A 24902-nucleotide genomic window follows, 5' to 3' on the forward strand; every position below is an offset into this window, starting at 1 on the left:
TTCCTTTCTTCGTGGAAGGAAAAGGTTTCCACGCTTACACACCAAATATTTATCGCACCAAATGATTGACTTTAGTTGATTGTTCGTTTTACTGCTGTCCCTTTTTTCCTGTTTGTACGTGTGAGTGTGTGGTATGTGCGTAATTAACCCTTTAATTTTGTACGCCGCTGGAGTCACGGCTACTATGCTTTTTGATTTGTAGATGGATGATCCTCCTCGCTCCACGACACTTTCTGCTACGAACGGGTTTGGGGTGGTGGTCCGGCGAGCGCGTTTGGCGGCTCGATTCTATCAACCATGGGGAGGATGTTGTCTGCTTCTACTTCTACTGCTTCGTCGTCTTCTTCTTTGTAGGTTTGCGTTTCGCAAATGAGATAAGGCACAGAAGATGTTGGTGTGATTCAAGAAGTAAGCCTACACTTTCGCTTTTTCCGATGCATCATCGTAGTGAGCCGTGCTGCTGCTGCTGGTGCTGCTACTGGTGCTGCTACTGCTGTAGTGGTTGTAGTAGGCAGGGGAAGCCGAATCAAAGCTGCTGCTGCTGCTGCTGCTGCTCTGGAAGCGATTACCTGCTGGATAGGTAGTAGCGAGGCTGCGATCGATCTCTGCGAAGCTGACAAAGCATTGCTGCGGCGAAAAGAAAGGAAAAAGAAGACGATTAGCTACGGTACAATGTTGTCCACTAAACTCCACTAATTGTAGGAAAGTTTCAAAAGAAAAGCAAATCAAATTCCCAAAACATTCTGGTTGTAATGTTACACCTTGCTAATTTTGTACAAATGCGTTAAACATAACATTTCCGTGTTTACAATAGGTTCAATCGTTTATTTAAAAAAAAATATTTCACGGAACATTGTTGCTAATCTAATTAGGAAAAACAAATAACACCTTATAAAAGTAAAAAACGAGCAAATGATTATTATCACTGACGGTCGCAAAACGTGAATGACGCGTTCATTTATTTATAAAAAAAACTTAAAATGAAGGAAAAAAAGTTCACAAATCACGGTCTAGCCTTCCGTTTCTACGAGAGTTGTGTGTATATGTGTTGGAATGCAGGCGGCGGCGTCTCGAAGAATATTTGCTTTCGAATGGGGAACCATAGGCGCGAGTTTTATTTATTCGGAACCGCATCGAACTGGAAACGATAAATTATACACAACACTCACGCGGCAGCGATTCACTGCTCGGGCAGCAGCAACTCGATCTATCCCAGAGTAGAACCGTACCGCACACCGCATTCATCAAGCCGATCTCCGACCGACCACCTCCTCCCCACACACCACTTTTTCCTGTTGGCGTCTTCTTTTCCCACCCCCGAAAAAGCTGCCTCTTACACGGTGTGCGTCTCTTCACCACGGTGCACAGAGAGAAGCCGACTTTTCCGCGTATCCTGAAAACAAGGTGCCCCCACACTCGTTGGCGAACGACTTCATCATCAATGGTGTTCATCTGTCCCCTCTGGTTGAACGAAGGAAACCCGCGTCCCCGTGCATATCTTCATACCCACACACAGTCATCTAATATCGTATGATCTTTCTCGTCGCACAAGCTGTACATAGCCTGTTTTCCTGCTCAATTGATGCACGCAATAATTATTATGCATTGCACACTTGATTGCATTTCGGGAACGTACGATAATTCGCGATGCACATAAACAACTCTCTTCCTACGCACTAAACAACCTTCCTTTTCCCCCAATCTTTTCCAAGCGACTGGAAGTCTGGTTTTATCCTTAAAGGGCAATTTTATATGTATATGGATACAACATATAAAATACAACAACTGTTTGAGAAAGAGACACGTTACCAATGTTGAACATCTACGAGATGCGCCCGTTTGTATACATTCGATGCTTTACTCGTATCGGCCGCATATCTGTATCTAATATCCCACTTATAATACAAACTCCCACAGCGGTTGTTACAGTGAAGGATGAACATTTGTTTCATAACGATCCCGAACTGATCAGTAGTTAGCTTTTCATGCTTCAAAAATCACACATCGACTTTTATGCCCAAGAATTATAAATCTTATTACCATTTGGCTTGAGTCAACAACTCCAAACGCAAGAATTTCATCGCCACACATCTTCACGATGGCAAACATCTGGTGAACACACCTTCCCCGATAGGGGAAGTCGCAGAACGACACCATTGTATGGTATCGATGTAGAACTTTCTCGCCTCACACGCTCCGCTTTGTCGCGTTCTGGCCAATATCTCGGCTACATCGGCTAAGGTATCACATCTCAGCCCGCTGGCTGGCTAAGAACGTGCACAAAACGCAAAGACGCAATTATTGTGAGTGAGAGATATATGTATATATATATAAACATTTTGAGGCACATCATTTTCGGTACGTTCGTCGCGTTTCCGAAGACCGAAAAACGACGCAATTCCATTCGTTCTTTTCCTCCAAAAGTTGAGGCTAATAAAAATCCCATGCTTGCACCCGGGAACAGACGTTTTGCTGTACGGTTTTTGTAAGAAAACTAGTGGTGGGAGTGAAGAAATCTGACAAACAACCGCCGATTTTTCGAAAGGGAAAATAAAAACTCACGCTTGGAGTTGTAGCCCACAGCAAGCTCGAGAATACAACGTAAAAATGGTACAAATGGTCTCATTCATGTCGCATTTGTCTGCAGGAATCAATGAAGGGAACAAAAATAAAAAGTAAAATAAATATAAAAATAAAATAAAATTTACAATACGCTACATTGTTCCGTTCAGCACTGTTCCTTCTTCCACACGTGCACAATCAAACCATGACACTTTCTTATACTGGGCGGTCTGATAAGAGCTATCACTACCTCCCTGCCCTCCCCTCCCAAAACGCACACACACACACATCTACGATCGCAATTGTGACTACAATTTTGATCCTATAAATTTTTTTAATTGTTCCGATATCAGGCTCATTATTCCAGACAGACTGGAAAGTGCTGGTTGGGTTGGTCGTCTTCTTCGCTTTCTTTTTTCCATCTTTGCTGTGCTAAAGATAAGACCAGAACCTCGACAGGAATAGACCCTGCGCGCCCCTTGGTCTCACAGAATCGCCGGTACGTATGTGTGTGGAAGGTTTGTGCGAGAGCGTGTGTTAACGGTGCCTTGATAAGACGAGCATGTTACGATGATCAAACCCGATCCCTCACGCTCACAGCGAGCTTCGCTATCTTGTACCATCAATCTTACATCGAGCCACTTTTCTTCCTCGACCATCCTCACACCTCGGTTGCAGGTTTGTTCAGATTTTGGGTCGTTTATCAGATGGTAGTCGTTTCGATGCAGACCTAAGGGAGCCTCTTTCTGAACGATGACGGCTAAAAAGCCGGGCTGCAACAACACCGGAAGGTAGAAACCTTTAAACGATCGTACAGAGGAAAAGCATCGACTTGAATCGGTACAATGTAGAGGGGCAAAACAAAAATTGCAATTATTCATACCGCACGCAGCCTGCTCGCATAAAGCATCATCAATGTTTCTACACCGCGATCTGCGCCGCCAAAGGAATGGCCATTTTCAAACATTAAACTTATTCTCGGCCGTCCGCTTCAAACAAAGTATAAACCCACCGTCAATTACCTTGACATTTGGCCCGCTAATCTCTTCTTACCCTGCCGCGTGTCTGATCACGATCAAAGGAGAGGGAGGGGGGAGAGGTCACGAAAGGCCGAAAGCCACCCAAAACCTGGAACAGGAAGCATACACACTTTGTCGTCGTTCGCGTGGTTCTTGGCAAACATTTAAAACGCATTAACAAAAAATAATATATATTCACATTCCCCCCCTTAGGCCGAGAGGAAGGCTTCGTCGATCTGCTGACGTCTGAGAAAGCTTTTCCCCATCCTCCCTACATTGACACGAGACCTTCCCTCCCTTCGCCCTTCGGCGCAAGCGTAATGCGATTAAAAGACAGAATTGCCATCTCTGCAACCCCGCGCCGTGGAGGGGAGAGCAAAATTAAAACGCAAGAAAAAAAAACCTTTATTGAGTCCCGGCTCACGCAAACCGGCCAGTAATCGGGACGACATAAAAATAATAAAAATACAAAAAAAAATCATTTCAATGCGACTTCTTATCACCGCGACGACGGTGAAGGCGACGGCGACGACGAAGACGCTGTATGTAGATGCCTTTTTTTTAGTTTCATTTTCTCCTATTATTTGCAATGAAAATAATCAGCTACTGCAATGGGCAAGGAAAAACGAAGCAAAAAAATGGCCAGACACGCACGGAGAATCTTGAATCAGTATGCGAGAGGTTCAGACGCCGCGGAAGCGTGATTAGAAAATGGCAACGAGTCGAAGGAAAAAGATTATTTTTTCAACTCGACTTTTTTTATTCGACTAAGCCGGAACTGGGCCAACTGCGCACAGTCAGTAGTCATTCATTCAGAAACCCATTACTATTGAAGGTTTTCCCATTTACTCGCGTTGATTCTAGTTGATCGTGCCACTAGAGAAAATGTTACATTATGTATCTTTACCTGGTCCGGGATATCATTCCATAGCAGATGATCAGCTTGCAAAAAAGAAAGAATACACCCGGTCCCGCACGAAATGGTATCGATCGACCTAATTTTAATTCAAACAGATCCGTTTCGGATCGCTTCCGTCAGATCGTTTAGCGTGGCCACTTCGTATCGAAATATAGCTACCGTCGCCGTCACCGTCCGTCATCTTTATTCTTCACGCATGGTAGCCCCACGGCATCGGCTAACCTTAGGAAAAAGCGCACTGCAAACCCTCTTGGCCGATGGAGGAAACCCGGGCCCGGGCGGGACGGGTAATTTAAAGTGTGCGATTTTTTGCCTCCAAAACCATGGGGCTCTGCTTTTTACTACACGGCGTGTGTAAATACATAGCACCAGGCCGACAAAATTAGCGGTCAATAAAAAGCAACACACATGGGGGGGAATCTGGTGTGTCACGGAAAAGGGTTGGGGGGAGCGATGGGGCAGGTTACCGGCCGGAAGGCGCATGACGAATGGCACTCCCCTTCTTCTTCACCTTCGCAAATGCACATTTGCATGGCCGCCACAGGCCGGCAGCAAGCAAGGTGGGCCCCCCAAAGCAAGCACCTTGATAGATTTTACATTATTGATTATCGAAGTCGAAAAATTGGCTTTTCACACCCATCGCAATGCTATCGTCATCATCATCACCATATCATCTGCAAATACAGGAGCGATAATGAAACGGGACAGCAAGGAATTTTATCGTGACAGTTTGTGGTATGAAGATCTAAAGCAAAGGCCCGAGGGGTGGTCTGGGTGGTGCTGAGTGGCGGGAGGCACTAATAGCAGGGCTAGACAAACATGATTTTGGGGGCGGGCCAGATAGTGTTGATTGAGTGGGCCAACATTGCAGAAACAACGGGAGGGGGGTGTGTGGTGTGGTGGAGATCGTTGGCTTTACCAGGGATCTGTTAACTTGAAAGATGTGTATGAAATAAGATAGTAAATCTAATTTCTTCTATGTTGATAACTTTATTTTGAAGAACAAAACTTCTTTCTGTACCAACCCAAAACTGCTTTGACGAATAGGCGTCCAGCAAACAAAGACAAAAAAATTCACGACCGATTGATTAACGGAACCGTAATTCGCACCAACCTTCTAATACGAGTCAGGTGCCCGAGGATCAATCAAATCGAGACATCGAGAAGAATCGAAGCGTGGAGACAACTTGCAGACGATCAATTATAATGAAAAATACAACCAATATGCTAAATATAGGCATACCAGTTGTCCTGGTGTGATCCTAATACGCATTAGGTAATAATAAAAATGAAAAGAACCGTAAAGGTGGAATATTTGCTACTTTTGTAAAGCAAGAAAAGTCTTCTCGCTGGTGACGAAGCACCCGTACCCCCGTGTTCTTATTGGCGGCCTGTGCAAGCTGTTCAAACTTTCAAGCACATTGATGAGGGCTTAAAAAGATTTTTTTTGGGTTTTACGAATGCAAAGACACATTTAAAGATAAATAGAAAATACTCTGGGAAAAGCCTGGAATTCCCAGCCGAAGTTTGTTCGTTAACGATTTATTGCCTTAATAGACACGCACACAACACAATGTATAAAGAAGTGACTCAAATATATTATATCCATTTACGAGGGTGGAAAATTATTCAACAAAAATTTTAGCACATTGCTATGCTCGCAAACAAACCTACACATACCAAGCGTATGCCATGTCAGATCATTTTCGTAACTCTTTCTCTTCGATTTACAAGATTAAATTTCCATCCAAACAGTTTCTGGACTGAGAAAATCATTACGATTACCTTTGCTAGCAGGAAAACGATCAATTCAAGCACGTTTGTATGTAACCTGAAAATCCCGTTTCTTACTGTTAATCAGCAACAAAGTTTCTCTGTCATTTGAGGGTTGAACTAGTCCTTGGAAGCTAGGAAATAATCGTTTGTTAACACTCGCGATATCTCGTTTTGCTATCCTTTGCTCCTGACAAAGTCTTTTACGGGTCTTTATGCCTAGGTCGCTCTTTATTCTTCACCGATATTTGCTTTGTACGTCACTTGAAAGAAAAATCGCCAATGGCTGATAATAGGGTGATTTGATAGATTTTACAGATGATTATAAATATGATAGTAATGTGATTAACAATGTGGCAACCAAAATGCTAAAAAATCGCGCGTGTAGAAAAAGACCCAACCAGGCGAATGCCCCTTATCTGAAGGTCGTTTCAGCCGACCGTTGTTTAATTTTACCAGATTGCCCCCGGACCTGACATCAGTTTCAACGTTTACTTTGGAAAGTGATGCGACTGTTAGTTTCGGACAAAGAAGCATCGTTAAAATTATTTTCAAAATTTCACCCACCACCGACCGGCGGGGCCACTGACCCCCCGCACATTATCATGCACCACCACCATGTGACTTGCCCAGATTGAGTAACATTGGCACGTGTAAGTGATAGAAAGCATTTGGAAGGGAGGGGGGGGGGGGGGAGAAGAGTGATAGATAGGAGAATAATTTTCGGGTATTAGCGGTGGGGTAGGGTGTGCGGGGTGGCGGTTTGAGAAAACGCTTTTCAAGGTCCGGAAAGGAGAGAAAGAGATTTGGCACTAAAGTACGAGAGGAACCGTAGGGAAGAGAATGAGAAAGAAAGACTTTTCCTGCCACCCGTGGACACCTGCCGGAAGTGAAAGTGAGTGCCGGTCCCGCCGTGGTGCACTTTTAGGGATAACTGGTTCCATTGGGGTTGGGAGGGGGTGATGATACCTTCCCCTGCGATCTATCTTCAAATGAGGCACTAGATCTGCTTTGCTATGATCCAATTGGTTCGTCCATGTGCAAGAAAAAGGAAATTTTCGATTCCTGTCCTCAGCATAACCCTATCATTTTCTGAATTAAAAGAAACAGACACACGCCAGCACACATACGACGCACGGGAAACTCTGCTCCATCTCTCGCGCACTCTCTTCCCATCTCGCTCTCCGATTCCCTTAGGAAGAAAGTGGCGAGAGAAAGTAGCGCAAGAAGAGCGCATCTTCTATGCACGGTGTTCCAATGCGCACGCGCACAAGTCTCCTCCTTTCCCTACTCCCGCGCACCGAACACTCCACGGCACATTACAGGTTGTCAAAAAAGGCATGAATGAGAAATCCACCATTTCTCCCAACTCATCCCCCTACCCTCCACCTACACCAGCCAAGCACAGCTGAAAGAAAAGCTGCCCTCGGTTCACCCCTTTGTGGAAAGCGAAAAAAGGAAGTGCCACCTCGGATGGGGGAGCGAAACAACCGGAAATCCTATACCGCGCTGGGAGGATTAGAAAAGAGAGCTAAATCTGCCTCCCCCCCGCAGTTAGAGGTGAAAGAGAGCACAATGGATAGAAATAGGAAAAATTCTTCTTTTACAGTAGGCCGGGAGAAAGTGGGAGACGAAAAGAGATTGCGATCCGGGGCCGTCGGACCACTGAGAGCGCTGTAAGCATTTGACAGCGGCACAGGAGAAAATTCCGAATGGCGTTGACCCGATTTTTACCGGCATATTCACTCCGGGCCGGAAAGGATGTTGGTACAGCACACAGGGAAAGCAGCGTTGGAAGGATCTGTCAGATGCCACTCGGTGGGAGCGGCTAGGGAATGGGGGGGAGGGGGGGCTTTGCTGAAGTAATTTCTTTTAGTTTTTCGTCTTCCTTCGCCTGACAGTGTCACACTTCTTTGTGTGTTTCGGAACACGCCAGCAACGAGCCACCCTGTTTCCCGTGCAATCTAATGCCTCCTCAATGACACTTACTTGCTTTCGCTTTCCCCTAACCCCCTCCCCATCGGAGGGTATTAGGATATGATTTACTTCCAGCCCATTTCACATGCCTCCCCGTTAAATCCCACTCGTTAAAGTACTTGGTAGCAACTTTTCCCAAGCTTCTTTTATTCGTCACATAATACGTGGTCCCTATTCGTGGCAGATGATTTCCAATGTCGGCCTAAGAGAATTTAAAAAAATAACTTACGTCCAATGAAACAGGCAGAGAAGATTGTTGTTCATGTGTCAACGATGAGTTTAAGGCATTAGAAAATTGATTCCCCCAAAAGCTGGAAAGAAGGGTTTTCAACAAAGCACGGACGACATGGAAGGGTGCGTTCCGTGGGGGGAGGACAAACTCTATCGGCACCCGCACACATCAGCAAGCAGCAGGACAGAAAAGAAACGACCTTGAGGTTTAATGTACAAACCTTTGACTGCCCTATTGTCAACGTGAATTCTCATGTGCTTGCGCGAGAAGGGGGTGCGTATTATACATTTAGTTTTCCTAACAAATCTATGGTAACAAAGAAATTGAAAATATAATTTACACTGCCTTTCACAGTGTTCGCAAAATTATATTGTGATGCCCCCTAAGAAATAGTAGACTTTTCTTCTTCCGACAATCAGTCATTTTGTGTAATTTATACTACCGACTACCAATATGTTCTCTTCCTCCAACAGAAATCTCGCGTTAGATCTTATTTTAAGCAAAGCGTTTCCAATTTTTTGCTGCCAAAAAATCCGGTTCACACTGGACAAAGAGTGTCCGGACACATGCAGCACATCGGTGTTAGTTTGGGCGTTTATACTGATGTGTCTGTGTATGGGAGATACCATTTGTACCGCGCGCGAGAGAGAGAGTGCAAGCGTCTTTGAAGAGCAATAGAAAAAGAAGAGAGGCCTATGGGCGAGAGAACACACAAGTGCCTACCGATCAACAATCGGTTTCTATGCAACATTTATGACCCTTCCCCCTCGATAAACCCCCTCCTCCTTCCTGCTTGCAGAGACACCTTGACAAACCACGGCCCGTTTCAGGGGTTCGCGATAGTTTTCGCCGGGTGTTAGTTGTGCTCGTTGGAGAAAAAAAAAATGACGGGTTTGTTAACCATTGGAGGGAAGGGGCATTGGGAAAAGGGGGGTTGCGTTGTCTGTTGCTGTGTGTCAAGCAGTCACCACCCAAAAGGTACCACACACCAGCCGGCCAATCCTGACACCACCATCGGACACATGAATCCATCGACTGTGACCGGTAGCACAAATTATGCAACGAACGCACCACCACTCTGGACACGCACACATACACGCACACATACACACGTTTAAGGGTATGGAAGCATCGTCCGAAGTGGTGGAAGGGAAAACAAAACGCCACAGGCAACATACCGGCCCGCTGTTCGGGAAGTGGAAGAAGAATACAAATCATTCGAGCAAGAAGCGTCCTCTCTTCATATCGAGCACGTCGCGGAATGGCGTTCTAAAAAATATTAGAATATTTTACGTACGGTACACACACACACACGCTGGCCAGGAAACTTCGCTTTCCACCGGCGTGTATTGTGCGTCGTGCCTCTTGGGTGCCCCATGGATAAAAAAAGGCAACCAAAAACCCATTCGTTCTTCGTCATCCCGCGTATCCATCATTCGTCCAAAGTTGGCGTCGTCGTTAATTTCGTCGCGTAGAGAGCGGTCGTCGAGAATGGGTGAGGTATTGGCGATTTAAGAAAAAAAAATCAGCATCAACGGAAGAGGAACACACGTCTAGCATATAGTTTGCCGGTATATACCATACGCGGGGGAAGGTCCTACTTGCGTCCCGTTTGCGCATACACATTCATCTAACACGAAAAAGTGTTTCCATCACCCTCAGGCCATTAGAAAACGCGACTCGACACAGGCAAACCAGCTCTCCACGGAGCAGCCAACTAGTCGACCAGCGAAACTAAACCAACGAGCTGGCAAGCGTGCCACTCGCGGCCGGTAGCAGCAGTAAAAAGCGAAGCGCAACAGAGCCGCTGTGTGTGCGTGTATGTGTGTATTTGTTCCTTCCTCAAGGACAAATCGGTCCACTACACCTCCTCGCAGCCGCCACACCAGGCCGTATCATCGCGTCCCTTCATCCACCGCTTTGTACCAAGATCCCGTTCTGTGCGGCGTCTTCGGACTCGCTCCAACTGCTGCCTTTGCTGCTGCTTTCGCACTCTGTTCAACCAACTAGTCTTCTGGCAACGTTCCACAAACTTCGCTGATCTTCTCATCATCCGCTATGCTTTTCTCGCTGCTAGCTAGCGCGATGACGAAGAACACACACACACACTCACTCTCACCCTCTCTTTTTCTCTCTGCTGCTGATGCTGCTGCTCGCGCACTCCTTTCGCATCACCCCATCGCATGCTCTGCGCCCACAAATGCGGCCACTTCTGCTGTACCGTAGGCTCATATGATGGCGACTACTGCTGCTAATGCTGCCGCTTCTGCTGCTGCTGCTGCTGCTGGCTGGCTGTATTTTTCGAACCCCTTTTGCTTTGCATATGTGTATTATGGGGGCAGATAAGTGCGCATAGACGGATGCATGCTTCACCTAGCGGTGTTACTACAGTCAAACGCTAATAGCAACTGTGTAAAAGCAATACTAACTTACAATCGAATAGAGCCATTTTTATACTAGCTTATCGAGATCTCCCCTACATATGAATTTAATTGCATCACTTTTCTTTCCCTTTTCAAAGAATTGGACAGTATGCTGCTAAACTGCTGCACCAAAGCCTGCCCATACTTTCTTAGTATTTTTAGTAAGATCTTGAAAACTCTTAAATTTGAACCAGCAGTACTCGAAAAACTAGTTCCGTTTGAGTAGTCGTCCCAATTTAATTACGTAGGATTTGACCTACCGTCTCACATCAATCATGTAATTTACTTAGCCGGCGCTACAACCACTGAGCGATCTTGGCCCGACAGAGCTCCTTCCGAAATTGCTCCCGGTCGCTTGCCAAACTGACTGGTCCATTTCCGTATCCCGGCTTTTCTGGTGGTGTCATCTACGCCATACTTCCATCTAAATTCGAGGCCTACTATGCCTGCTCTGCTGCTCGAGACAGCCTAAAAAGGCAGATTCGCTTCACGGCGATGAGAACTTCGTACAACTTGTATAGCGCGTCATTATATCGGGTCCTCCATTGTTCCTGTTACACACAGCCAAAACCACCCTGAGCATCTTTCTCTCTACAACAGCTAAGAGGGATTCGTCAGATTCCGACAGATTTGATGTCTCGGAGACGTATGTAAGCACTGGAACTCTAAATGTCCGGTTGTTCCTAGCTTCGACTGCCTTCTTGGTTCTTGGGTCTTGGTTTCGGCAATAGTTGCCCAACATCATCTTGGTTTTTCCACGTTATTCTGCAATCCGAGGTTATTAGCCGCTTGCTCAATCCTTTGGTATCTTTCTGCTTCATAGAAGAGTGTTCTACCAATACTGTCAATATCATCAGCGTATGCCAGGATCAGGATAGACTTATAGAAGATGTTCCCCGAAGTTTCTCGTTTTGAATCTCAGATGGCCCTCTTTAGCACCTTATTGAAGAGTTTGCAGGCAGGCATCACCTGCAACAGCTATTTCTACTGCTATGCTATCGTTATTGATCTTGATTGAGGAATCAGGATCTTCCCACTACAATGAACGGATAGCTAACCTAGTGAATCGTCGTTGCATATTTTCAAGTCTATTGCACCAAAGCCCAAAGTGTGGGGATCAACTTACGTGACTTCTTTCAAGCCAAAGTAGAAGACACTGCTTTAGTATCGTTACTATTATTCGCTAGCTACCTGTCCCGGACAAGAATCTCTCCCGCGGTAACTCTTTCCGGGCGCCAGGTTGCACCCAGGCGAAGACGCTTTATCCTCCCGCTTAGCTACTGATCATACTTCATTTAAATTTGGGTAGTTCATAAAATGAGACTTGCTCCGACAGCGATGCCTATTATCATCGAATCACTTACCAAGCTAATTGTGCCAAACATACAGTCTGACAAAAAAGTATCCGTACAGTCACCAATTTTAACTTTAAGCCTAGTTATCTCAGCGACTACGTGACCTACGACAACCATTTAAACGACATATCGTAGATAAACTTCTATTCTTTCCAATGAGTACTGAACATTTCGGAAAAGTTACTTGTAGGTCACTTTGTTCTAAAGAAACCCAAAAAACTCTCAAAACCGATGACAAAAAAGTATCCGTACATGATGAGTATTGATGATGTGCCATCCGTACATGATGTGCAAATATGTTGCAATCAATGCCACTTGCCTCAATAATAGCCTACAGGTGCCAAGGCATAATTTCTACCAGTTTTTTCTTTCGATTTTCTTCTTCAATGGCCCGCTCACAGTTGAGCACGTCGTACTGACATGGCCTGGTCACCAATCGTTCTCCAAGTAGCTCGGTCCATGGCTGCAGCCCTCCAACCCCGGTCGCATCCGATGTCTCGCAGGTTCTGCTCCACTTGGTCCATCCACCGAGCTCGCTGAGCTCCTCGTCGTCTCGTGCCGGGCGGGTCGCTGGTGAGCACCTTCTTGATGGGGCATGAGTCCGGCATCCTCATGACATGCTCCAACCAACGAATCCTGCCGGCCTTCGCCACCGTCAGGATGTCCGGCTCGCCATACAGCTCAGCTAGCTCGTGGTTTATCCTTCTCCTCCACACGCCCTGCTCATACACGCCGCCAAAGATAGACCGGAGCACGCGCCGCTCGAAGACTGCGAGAGCGTTAGCGTCCTCCGTGAGCAGAGTCCAAGATTCGTGCCCATAAAGGACGACCGGTCTAATCAGCGTGCGGTATATGGCACACTTAGTGCGTGGGAGAAGCCATCTGGACCTCAGGAGTTTGTGGAGCCCATAGTAGGCACGATTCCCCTGAACAATGCGCCTCCGGATTTCGCAGCTTACGTTGTTGTCCGGAGTTACGACAGTGCCAAGGTAGCAAAACTCCTCTACTACCTCGAGTTCGTCGCCGTCTACTGATACACTGCTCCCCAGCCTGGCTCTGTCACTGTCAGAGCCTCCGACGAGCAGGTACTTTGTTTTCGTCGCATTGATCATCAATCCAATCCTTGCGGCCTCGCGTTTCAGTCGGGTGTACGCCTCGCACACCGTCCTTGTGTTCCGCCCGATGATGTCGATGTCATCCGCGAAGCCGAGGAATTGGAGAGAGCGGGTGAAAATCATGTCGAAGCCCGCGCTCCTCATGACACCTTCCAGAGCGATGTTGAATAGAAGGCAGGAGAGTCCATCACCTTGCCTCAGACCCCGGTGAGATTCGAACGGATCCGACAGCATGTTCGAAATTCTCACCTTACACAGCACCCTCTAAATTGTGGCCTCTAGCAGCCGACCCAGCTTCTTGGGAAAGCTGTACTGCCGCATAGTCTTCCATAGCTCATCGATCGATTCGATATATGCTGGAAATTTGACCCGATTTTCAAAATAGTTCTAAAGAGGTCTACTAAGATCAAGATAATGTCCCGTTGATGGTAAATCTAGGCTTCTTTCGACAAATGTTGTATAGTGATCGATTCCGGAGACTTTGGAAGTATCGTCAACACTTGTATGGTCTCATAAAGTGGTTACTCTTGGACAATACATGGCCTAATCTTGGGATCGTATTCTTACTCAGAGAGCATATTATTGAACATTTAAAGTTTAACCTAAGCATGGCTTGTCCAAGTGACACTACATACAGCGTTTTTAGGCACATTGGGTCGTCAAATTCCTTAGTGTTTCTTACCACTTAGAAACATATCACAACGATCTAAGGCTCAGGTTTCGTAGTTGATGGATGACAAATTTAAGGGGTCCAGTATACCACAGAATAGTGCTACTCCCGCTTGATTGATGATTGCGTTTGACAAGTTGAGCATCCAGTGACCCTAAGGAGCAACGATTCGGTATAATTATCACTGTTAACGTTGGTCGTTGGAGAAGAGGATAGTTTGCATAGGCCGCCGGCCACCTTCGGTCATAGGTCCCAAATAGCACCCGGTTGTATAATATGGACATTGGATTATATATGTTCTAAGATATTGAAACACCCTCAAACACCAGGGGAACGGTTCAGTCAAGTACCAATCGATAGAATTCGGAATCTTCTGAAAGCACCTAAGCGTTTGATTGACTTTCGCCATTGCTGTTCGGGTAGTGTTCATACAATTGTCCATCGCATTTCGTGACATCGTGTGTCCACGGGTTGCTGTGTGAGTTGAATTTCGTGAGCATGGCTCTTCTCGCGTCCCTCTAACAACGCAGTGTATTTGGTGAGGTTGTTAGACTACTCGCTCGCGTGCATACGTAAAACCATTTTCACGTATTCCGCGGGCCGAGCGTGTCTGTGTACGATAAGCCCGTGGCAAGTTGGTGGTTCCTTCCAACACACTTTACCTTGCCCACAAAATGTTTCCACAAGCCAACAGGGACCACCACCTTCATCTTCCTTGACGGATACCCTGACAAATTCGATCCCGGCTAGATTTCCGATCATACAGACGCGCACATACATAGAGAAACACACGCGCGACATAGCACACTGTGGGCCACCCCACTCCCCCACCATACACACGTCACCAATTGTGCACACCGCGGGCCGCTAACCGGCATCGCGATCATTCTCTTCCCGACCAGCAACGCGTGTGTGTGTGCTAGACGTGGACACGCGTGCGCGAGCGTGTGTGGAATAAGCGATGATCGCGAAGGCAACTTCCGCAGCGCACCTTTGAGGAAGTGGCCACAACCACACCACGACGTTGTTACCAAAGGCAGTCAAGTTAGAGGAAATACAAAAAAGCAGTCACTAGACCGCTGTGTGGTGACCCAGACCAGACCTGTTCCGATGGCCTAGCAATGTATTCTGCCAATCTCAGCATCAATTTCCAAAACATATTCACCCCGATAAAAGTTGCACTCAATTTGCCATCTCCCATTTAGCTACTTCTACCGTCTGTTTTTGTAACAATGAAAACATTCTAGCAACGCAAATGCGTAGGTCAGCAATGCTGAATAACTTCAATCGAATCAAGTAATTAAAAAATCAAGCCGCCTAGTATTATCTACATCTAGCATACCCAAGTCGGCCAAACCGGCATCGTATAGTACATCCAGCCAGCATGTAGCCAAAGCCATCCAGCAGCAAATCTTTCCAAGGTGAGTGAGAGTCGATGGAAATGTCAAAAACCCATCTCTGCTCATTCAGTCAACATCAGTGCTCGGCTGGCAGTCCCCACATCCCTCCCCATGCTTCCAGCGAGCAATTCCAAATGGAGTCCGACGGAGAGATGAGTATGCGTGCGCGAAGAAGGACTGAAAAGGATACCCATAGCGATGGGGCGCAAGTACATAAAAAAAAGTGTGTCCGAGCACGGTGCGAAGCAAGTTTGACGTTACATACATATCTCGCGTGCATGCGTCTCTTTTCCGGGTGTATGCTCCACTTATTCTCATCCTTTTCGTGCACATCTTTTTTACATCGAATCCCACCATCGCCAACCGGTCATACATTGTCAATGGAACCAGCCTGCCAGCCAGCGAACTCTCATTTTTCATGCAACGCTTTCGCAACCTGAATCCAATCCAGCAGCACGAGCAGCAGCAGCAGCAGCAACGGCAGCAGCAGCTTACTTACACACCAAAAGCCGCGACGCACACACAGCTACTTCGATCTTCTTCGCGAGGAGCTGCTGGCACGTCCACACGTCTTTGCTCTAACTCCAGCGTCTTAGATGGTCGTTGCCTTTTTTTTCTTTTCATCAGCCCAAATTTATTCACATTGCCTCCCACTCACGGGCGGCGTGTGGAAGCCACCGCGCGATCTAGCAGGCAAATTAAAATGATCTCTCATATTGCCCCCCTTCTTTTCCCGCAACCATCAACACTCAGCCCCCTTCCCTATCCTTCTACCTTGCCAAATGTAACGCTCTCCGGCACTATCTTGCCATCCGGCAGCGCAAAGGGAAGGGCGGTGTGTGTTGGGCTGGCAATTTTTATCATCAAGCAAATTAAATTAGAAAAAAAAGCAACCGATCCTCACCACTCACATTTCCCGTTGTGCATACATAATAGCGAATGCAAATGCTGCCCCCAAACGCTCACACTGTTGCCATGCCGTCCAGCGCCAGTGCCAGTGTGATCATCATGCAGCAGAGTAAGGGGGAACCCGATTTACACGCTTGGCAGATCATTCATCGATCTTTCTCCCCCATGGGAGATCGATCCATCTCCCCATGCAAATATGGCATTTGAAAGAACGAAGTACACTAATTTTAATTACCATCTTTTGTCAATTGCCAATCGCGTCGATCAACTACTTTGTTGCCAGATGAAACATTGTGTGCGCATCCTCTTTCCTCTGCCTCTATGATGCTCGTCCTCGCTCAAGATCCCATCGTCCACCACAGGCCTGTATCCGTAGTAGTCGAAGCAGCAACTGTCACCTCGCGTGTTCGATGTAGTTGTGGAGAGGCTCCGCGATTCTACACTCGTCGTTCACTTTCTCTACACCTTCCGCACCCCTAGCATGATGTGGTTCGATGTCGGTAGATTTCCTGCTGCTGCTGCTGCTGCCGCTGCTGCTTCTGCTGCTTCTTCTTCGCTTCACACAGCACACGACCAGCTGCCATATGCGCGAACATTCACACGTACACGCTCGCACACATCACCCCTGGCGATTCCACGGCAAACTACTTTTCGCGACAGCAAAGCGAACGAACAAAAAAACCACTCACACTGCTGGGCCTCCAAATCGCGAACACCGTTCGACACTCGCGGGGCAGGGAGAAGAGATAAACGTCAAGCGCACACCCGCCGCCACACACCGCCGCGACTGCAGCGGCGGAGAGAAGAAAAAAATCGTAGGAACGAATGTAACGAAATCGCTCGCAATTTTTTTCCCTCAACCTTTTCGGTTACGGCAGATAGACTTTCCTACGACTTTGTTTTAGCCACTCTTTTGTTCACATCACCTTAAAAACTTCATGATAAACGTACTAGAAGCCGTTAATTCTTCAATCGGCCGATCATTTCATCCACCTTCAGGGATTCACTTCAATTCATCTCGGGTTTGTTGAAAAGAAATAAAAACGGTTCCACGCGACACACTCGCGAATACAAAGGGCAGACCTTCGCCACTTCAACGCTTGCAATATTCGACACAAATTTGCGGAACTTCAGTCGCTTAACGACACAGAGGCGCTAGAGAAGCGTTAGCGAAGAAAAACGGCATGCCACACTTTCTTTGTCCTTTCCTTCTGGGAGCATATTTCTGACCCTCCTCTGCCGTGCGGTGTGCTAGACTGCTACGGATTAGTGTTGGCAGAATCGGGCATGGTCTAATGTAATACTCTGGTCAAAAACTGTAGAGCATTTTGACAAATCGTTGACAAGAAACCTTTGACAGTTCGGTTAATGTTGTTTGCTTTTAGAACGACCGTTGTGTTGGGGAGTGCTATTGCGGTTGTGGTACAGTTCCAGTTCGGTAGTGCATCAGAGCGGATGTTAGCAGTGCACAAGTTTCCTGAAAGGGTTAGCGGAAAAGTAAGGTTACGGCACGACCGCGTGGTCACCCCGAGCTGGAGCTCAGGTCAGAAAAATCCTAGCTGCCGCACATCTCGTTCTGTTTGAGTCAATCAAGCGGACCACGAGTTCTTGTGTCCTGACAACGGAAGGAATTATCCCTCCCGTGGCCGGCGGGTGGACATATGGCTATTATTAGCCGGTCCTAAAGGACGAGCCCCTTCATAGGAGTTCGGACAGAGTCGGTACGCCTCTGATTACGAGTAAGGGAACAAACGTTCGACTTAGCGTAGGAGGATATACCCCGACTCGCATAGCGAAAGAAGAAGAAGCGGTTGTGGTAATTGTGTCTGTTTTAAGTAAAATTTTGCATAATTTGAGCACACACGAAGGCAGATGGGCAAGGATGCTGCTCACTGCCACGGTTATCTGGCCGTCGGCGATCGGGAGTACTACTTCCGGAAGGTGCTGTCTCGGTTTCTTAGGCTACTGAAGTTGACCAAAGATCCCGCGTTGCATATTGCTATTGGTCAGGTGTTTGCGTACACGTTGAAGGATCTTCCAAATCCGATGAGTAAAGATGGGTCCTCCAGAAAAGGGAAAATTGTCGTCAGTGCTCGTCGTTTTCCCTTTGTTTATAAACAATATTTGACACTTGAGTTCAAGCAATATGGTGGACATGAAATCCCCTATTCCATAACCGTACCCAATCTGCAAGGTTTGGCTTAAAAGACCGAATGCCTCAATTTACGATGCGGGGTTGACGAGTTTGAATGGTTTGTACTGCGCTTGGTTTCTGCTTGTGTCCGTGTAGTTACATACGGTCAAGCGGGATTAAAGTGCATTTCGTGCGATTTTCAATCTGGTTTTGAAGGTTCTTATTTTTCTTCCTTGCATTGTATTTCTGTCACAGCAAAACAGGCACGATACGAATCGTAAATATTTGATTGTTTATTCCGTGCAGCCGACTATCGTAGCATCATAGATCAGAGTTTTTTCATCGATACAATGAACGAAAAGGGTAAAAAAATTCATCATAGTGAAGGTGTGCTGGTACTGCTACGAATCACAGATTTCGCAGCGGACCGTCGGTCGAATCTGCTGAACGAACGAACACGACGTCCAGCAGAATCCGCAGGTTATGCGCAGTACGTTTCGTACCACTCTACTGTCAAACAGGGCAACTTGAATGTCATATTGTAGTTGAATGTCATAAAGATGCCTTGGCCATACGAAATTGTGCAAATTGTGAGTCTCAAACAAATCGCTACGAGCGTTGCAAAACAAACTGTTACGATTTACATGAAATAACTTGTTAATTCCTCATCTAAAGAACTGATTCGGTATTTAACTGATGACTACCGACTTGCTCCAACCAATTCCATCTCTCCGTTTAAGGCCTTGGTATCTAATTTAAGCTAAATTTACATTGCACGCAAATACAATCCACGTGCTCACGGGAGGCTCTCAAAGTCAGTTTTGCGATTGCTTGGCATACCCGGAAAGGGTTTTGATAGACTGTGGCATCGATTGAAAATTAATCTTGGAGAAAAAACTGCGCTGCCGATGTTACAAAATATATACAATTTCGTTTTTCATATTTTTGCAATAAAACCCTTTTTAAGATTTAGTACTTTTAATAAATTATGGTTAAATAATGTCTATACCTTTGCGCAACATTTATCGGTACAATTTAATTCATTGAATGCCGGTTATGAATGGAACAGCCCTGATAAAACATTAAAATAGTTGAATCATTGCGTGGACGCTACCGAACGCTGAAGAAACTTGATAAGTAAATGTTATCGAAGGCAAAAAACAAATTTAATATGAATGAAACGTTTTTATCAAACTTTTTTACATTTTTCGATTACGACTGCTCTTGACAATCGTAGCTGTCAAATGCACGTTGCTTTGTTTACATGCGGTATCGCGAGATTTTCATACACCACCAGGAAAGCAAAAACCGGCCTACACGATGGAAACGACACCGGTCGATTTAGGATTTCTGGAACCGAGTGAACCGTGGCTACTAACTAACAAATTTTTCCGCAGTAAAGTTGGAGGAAAACCGGCATGGCTGGAGCTACTTAAATTGCCAAAACCGGACGAACTGCTGTGCGAACAGTGCAAGGAACCGCTTACATTCCTATGTCAGGTAAATGTCGGCAAGCTTATCATCTAACCTGTACCAAGGGATAATGGAAATGGATTCTGGTCTTCTAGGTGTACGCTCCAGTCGAGGAAAATGAAGCAAGCTTCCATAGAATATTGTATGTCTTCGTGTGCTCCACCGCAGCATGCAATCAGTCCCCTGCGCCGGAAACAAGGTAAATCGTTTGTATTGCATCGTGTGCCTTTTAAGAGATTTGGTCAAATTTAATACATCCCTCTGAACGTATTTATTTCAGAACCATCAAAGTTTTGCGAAGCCAACTACCGCGAAGGAACGAGTTTTACGAATATGATCCACCGGATGAGACAAACGAATCGGTAATACGTTTCTTCCCACCTGATCTCACAATATGATAACAATTTCCTTTTACCGCAAAGCCACCAGTAAAATCGCCAGTTCCTTTATGCGTGGTTTGTGGCTGTCGTGGACCGAAGCTTTGCTCCCGATGTAAATCAGTGAATTACTGCGGTCCATCCCATCAGCGGCTCGATTGGAAAGGGGGTCATAAAACTGTATGCTCCGAGGAGGGAACTGTCGAACGAACACTGCAACGTGAGCCAAGCTCAATACTGCTGCCAGAATTTGAAATTATAACAGAGCCTGAAGAATATGTAAGTTATTTAGCAACACTATTACAATGGAACGATTCCCAAGAAAGGAATACATTGTCATTTCAGGAGGCTAAAGCCAAAGTTTCCGAGGAGGAAAATGAGAAACGGCAAATGGAAGAGTACGAAAGGCTTAAAAACGAAGGCAAGGTTGGTGCGCTTGACGATCTACCCGAGGGAGAGTTGGATAAGTATTCCGGCGAACAGGTGGAGGACAAAACGTTCAACAGATTCAAGGCGCGCATTGCGGTCGATCCGGACCAGGTTCTGCGCTACGAGCGTCGTGGCAATCCGCTCTGGCTGTCACCGGTTGTACCGAAGGAGATACCAAGCTGCGGTATGTGTGCCGGTCCGAGGGCGTTCGAGTTCCAGATAATGCCCCAGCTGTTGAACAGTTTGGCCAGCGACAGTCTAGATTGGGGGACGCTAGTATGCTACACATGCGAAGGAAGCTGCAATATTGAGGGATATGTAGACGAGTTCATCTATCGACAGGATGTGTTGAACTTGAACATAACAAAACCATGATTGCAAAAAACCGAATCACGGTAAGTAACAAATGACATATGGTGTTCGGTATTTTAATATTTAATGTTAAAGGATATATGTGGCAAACAAGTTATTAGATTTTCAAAACTAAAGCACAAAAGCCGAAAGTTGTTTCAAAATAAAATCTAAACGTAGCTGTATGTTTATTGACGTTCATAAATGCATTCTCTGGAAGACGTTTGCGATGTTTTAGGAAACGTATGTGGTTCGACAACATGTTGCACAGTCATCGAATCAAACTAGGCCAAACCGGGCACCTTCAGCTAGGCGTGCACCACGTGCGAGCCCCAACATTCGCACTCACTTATTCTCGTTGTTCTTGATGAAGTCGTACACCACCGAGAAATCCTTATTGGCCAGTCCCTTCGCCATCAGCGTGCGGTAGATCTGATGGGTCAACGCACCGAGCGGAATCGGCGAGTTGGAGCTGGTGGCCACCGCCGACGCAATGCCAAGATCCTTCGTGATAAGCCCGGTAGCGAAACCACCAGCATAACCGTTAGCAGCAGGTGCAGTAGCAATGATACCGGGGACGGGGTTGTTCACCTCCGACGCCCAGCTACGGCCAGTCGAAGCGTTGACAATGTCGGAGAACACTTTGGGGTCGAGTCCGAGGCGGATGGCCAGGTTCATGCATTCCGCCAGACCGCACATCGAGATGCCCAGCATCATGTTGTTGCAAACCTTGGCCGCCTGTCCCATGCCATACCCGCCGCAGTGGGTAATCTTCTTTCCCATGCCCTCCAACAAATCCTTGACTGCCTGGTACTCCTCGGTCGAGCCACCGACCATGAACGTCAGTGTGGCATTCTTGGCCCCGGGGACACCACCGGATACGGGAGCATCGACGAACGTCGCTCCGGCAGCTTTCACCTTCTTCTGGACCTACAAATACAAGTGAGCAGCAGGTTTGAAAAATGCTAATCCCACAAGCTTACTTTCGATCGTTGCTACTTACCGCCTTGGCTACATTCGGATCGATCGTGCTGGAGTCAATGAAGATCGTTTGGTTCTTCACGCCGCCACCCCCGATGATGGTGTCATATGTGTTTGCCACGATGTCATTGTTCGGCAGCATCGTCACGACGAAATCGGACGCCTTTGCCAGTTCGGCAACATTGTCGTATGGCACCGCCCCCTTCGCCTGCAGGGAGTCCTTCGCTTCCTTCGAGATATCGAATACGTGCAGTTTGTGTCCCTATGTTTGGCGAGACATTTTTAAAACATAAGTAATCGATCAGTTTGAAATAATACTTTCTATGTACATATTTATTCTAGCACGAAGATATTCTCCTCTCTTTCACTAAACTGATAATGGGAATAGCAAATTTAATGTAAAGGTATGAACACAACTTGTATTCCGGAATTGCGCAGTAGCACGAAGTGCTAAATGGCTTCTGAGGCCCGTTTCACTTTCATTACATGCGCCACAGTGTAAACGACCCGCCCCGTCGTGGAACGATCGCGACGAAAATGTAAGCGTTTTTCAAGGTCGACTAATAATAGCACACATTAGATCTTGGGCTCTAAGAGGGAGAGAACTGGCAGTGAGGAAGAAATCATGGATCTTATCGTTATTTATGACGTGATAGAAGTGTGCCGGTTGCCGAAACGATACCATGCCTCTACCAGCGGGTTGCTTGTGGAGAGCATGTTATCAGTAATTAGTAACATTGCAGGTTCTAGAGATAGTACGTAAGATGTGTTTCTAACGCGATCATATGTCTCTAACGCGACGTGTAAGCCGGAAAGCCGCCGAAAGAAGGCGTGTGTAAAGGCAACCGGGTTTATCGATTGACGTGCCTCCACATCGACATGCTGGTATTGCGATGAGACGGGGTGGCATTTTTATCAATTTGACATTGGCTTATCTTATCAGTTGCAGCAATTCCGCATGTCGTCGGCGGTGTTCGGAATATCACACCACATATCGGCTGGCGCTATGCGCGAATCAGCGCTTGTGTTGGTGATGGAAATGGTACGATGCGGTCGCTTTTGACGGTCAAAAAATCCGTGACGACGGAATGAACACGTGAGTATTTGTGCCGTTAAACCTGGGTTCACCACGTTTTACGTAACCCCAGCTCCACATCGAATGTAATTCGACCCGTACGCATCACCTACCTTCGCCATCAGGTTGCTTGCCATCGGGCCGCCCATATTGCCGAGTCCGATGAAGCCAACGTTTTTGGGGCCACTGCTGAACGAGCGGCTCAGCAAGTCGGAGAGCAGCTTCATCTGGTGCTGCTGCTGCTGCAGGCTACCGGCGCGAGATAGAACACGGAAAGCCATTTTCACTCCAAGATCTATGATCAAAAAGGTGTCAAAAGCAGATCACGGGCACTTTGACGGGCAAATAATTGAACGGACTGATCGCGAGAACGATCCGGACGGGACGCTTTTTTGCACGATACTGCGGTCGCGTCGAACGGAACAGTCGTATCGCCTGTTTGGGGAGCTGTCCCCAACACTGCTGTGCACGATTACAAAGTATGCGCAGGAAGTTGATGGAAGCATGTACGCACACTACCGAAGGAGCGCATAGAAACCGGCTTAATTGGGGAACCAGCTTGATGGGGCAATGTTTTCGTTTGCGGTGAAGCCGTTTCGGAACAATAGTTTTCTTACAGACTACTAAATCGTGTGATCGAAATCAGAAAGGAGATGCTTGGCTTATTCCATCTAGACGATGCCTGTAAAATTATAAAGTTTATCAAGTCCGCACCGCCCACTTTACTATACAGTCGAGAAGGGGTACCATACATTGCGTAAATTATTTAAACGGAGTTATGGTGTTTAATTGCAAAAAAAGGTTTCGATTTTTAAAAGCCGCAGTAGATCACGACCTTACGTATGCGACCGACACAAACTTAAAGGTGTAACTACGATTGCATACATTCCGGTAACTCCAATGTAGAAGCAACTTTTAAACGACGCCAGCTTTCATCAGTAAACTTGTTGGGCCTCGTGTGCAGATTAGTTTTGTGAATATGATTTTTTACCATGATTCATCAGAAAATAGTTTAAAAATGAAAAATATCAATGAATCTGCTTCTAATAATATTTCAGAACTATTTATTTGCCATGGAACCTCCACCAAATAGATTTGCTAACACAAATATGAGAGTTTCTGAACTAGATGTGGATTTTATGATTGAAGATTATTCACTTTTCACCGCTATGACTCATAGAGAAACTCAGGCTTGGATGATTTTTTGCACTGCCGCATCGCCTCCATGAATCCTTCGCAGGGCTTCATATCGGCTGGCACATCCAGAACACATGCTACGAACCGCTTAATTTCCCACTCGCATTCATCCGAGGCAGCGTGTTTAGCCGGTTGCGTGGAGCTGGTTGCACTAGCCACTTTCGGCTCAACGGGGTTGACGTTACTTTTCTCATCCTTCGTTTCCGTTCCCTCGAATAGTCCTCCAAGCGCACGCCCCATAACTGACCCAATCGCAACCCCACCGGCAGTAGCTGCCATTTGGGATAAAAATCCGGATCCTACTGGTGTATTCGCTTTCGTTTGGGGTTCGCTTACGGATGAAGTTCCGCTTGGTGCTACATTAGGGCTAGAAGTTGGCTCTTTTTTCGAATCAGGTGTTGGCGATTTATTCAATGTAGGTGAAACCGTTTTCTGGCGTGAATCTCGGCGTGGCATTTTTAATCTTTTTCTGATCGTAACGTTATGGCAAAGGATAGTAGCTTACTATGGTTCTAAAGTCATCTGAGAGAT

General features: G+C 46.4%; 3 protein-coding genes across 3 annotated transcripts; 1 reads left to right on the plus strand and 2 right to left on the minus strand.

Moving 5' to 3' along the window:
* Positions 1-242: 242 nt before the first annotated feature.
* On the minus strand, positions 243-17029 carry LOC131281488 (uncharacterized). The gene is made up of 2 exons (XM_058310823.1): positions 16590-17029; positions 243-627 (listed from the first exon to the last, which is right to left on the minus strand). Exons 1-2 carry the CDS (start codon positions 16590-16592, stop codon positions 415-417), a joined length of 216 nt encoding a protein of 71 aa, XP_058166806.1. The 5' UTR covers positions 16593-17029; the 3' UTR covers positions 243-414.
* Positions 17030-19782: 2753 nt separating this feature from the next.
* LOC131282506 (programmed cell death protein 2) lies at positions 19783-21303 on the plus strand. The gene is made up of 5 exons (XM_058311987.1): positions 19783-19988; positions 20057-20160; positions 20242-20323; positions 20384-20617; positions 20684-21303. The coding sequence occupies exons 1-5, from the start codon at positions 19809-19811 to the stop codon at positions 21140-21142; spliced, it is 1059 nt and encodes a 352-aa protein (XP_058167970.1). The 5' UTR covers positions 19783-19808; the 3' UTR covers positions 21143-21303.
* On the minus strand, positions 21241-23586 carry LOC131282507 (probable 3-hydroxyisobutyrate dehydrogenase, mitochondrial). The gene is made up of 3 exons (XM_058311989.1): positions 23288-23586; positions 22122-22361; positions 21241-22048 (listed from the first exon to the last, which is right to left on the minus strand). Exons 1-3 carry the CDS (start codon positions 23453-23455, stop codon positions 21464-21466), a joined length of 993 nt encoding a protein of 330 aa, XP_058167972.1. The 5' UTR covers positions 23456-23586; the 3' UTR covers positions 21241-21463.
* Positions 23587-24902: the final 1316 nt, after the last annotated feature.

The sequence above is a fragment of the Anopheles ziemanni genome, chromosome 2 (assembly GCF_943734765.1).
Source record: "Anopheles ziemanni chromosome 2, idAnoZiCoDA_A2_x.2, whole genome shotgun sequence".
Classification (NCBI taxonomy): Eukaryota; Metazoa; Arthropoda; class Insecta; order Diptera; family Culicidae; genus Anopheles; species Anopheles ziemanni.

Coding starts and splice junctions, on each gene's coding strand:
- LOC131282506 (XM_058311987.1), top strand. CDS start 19,809: ATGGAAACGACACCGGTCGATTTAGGATTTCTGGAACCGAGTGAACCG. Junction 19,989..20,056: donor CGCTTACATTCCTATGTCAG/GTAAATGTCGGC, acceptor CTGGTCTTCTAG/GTGTACGCTCCAGTCGAGGA. Junction 20,324..20,383: donor CGGATGAGACAAACGAATCG/GTAATACGTTTC, acceptor TTTACCGCAAAG/CCACCAGTAAAATCGCCAGT.
- LOC131282507 (XM_058311989.1), bottom strand. CDS start 23,455: ATGGCTTTCCGTGTTCTATCTCGCGCCGGTAGCCTGCAGCAGCAGCAG. Junction 22,362..23,287: donor CAAGCAACCTGATGGCGAAG/GTAGGTGATGCG, acceptor CGCCAAACATAG/GGACACAAACTGCACGTATT. Junction 22,049..22,121: donor ATCCGAATGTAGCCAAGGCG/GTAAGTAGCAAC, acceptor TTGTATTTGTAG/GTCCAGAAGAAGGTGAAAGC.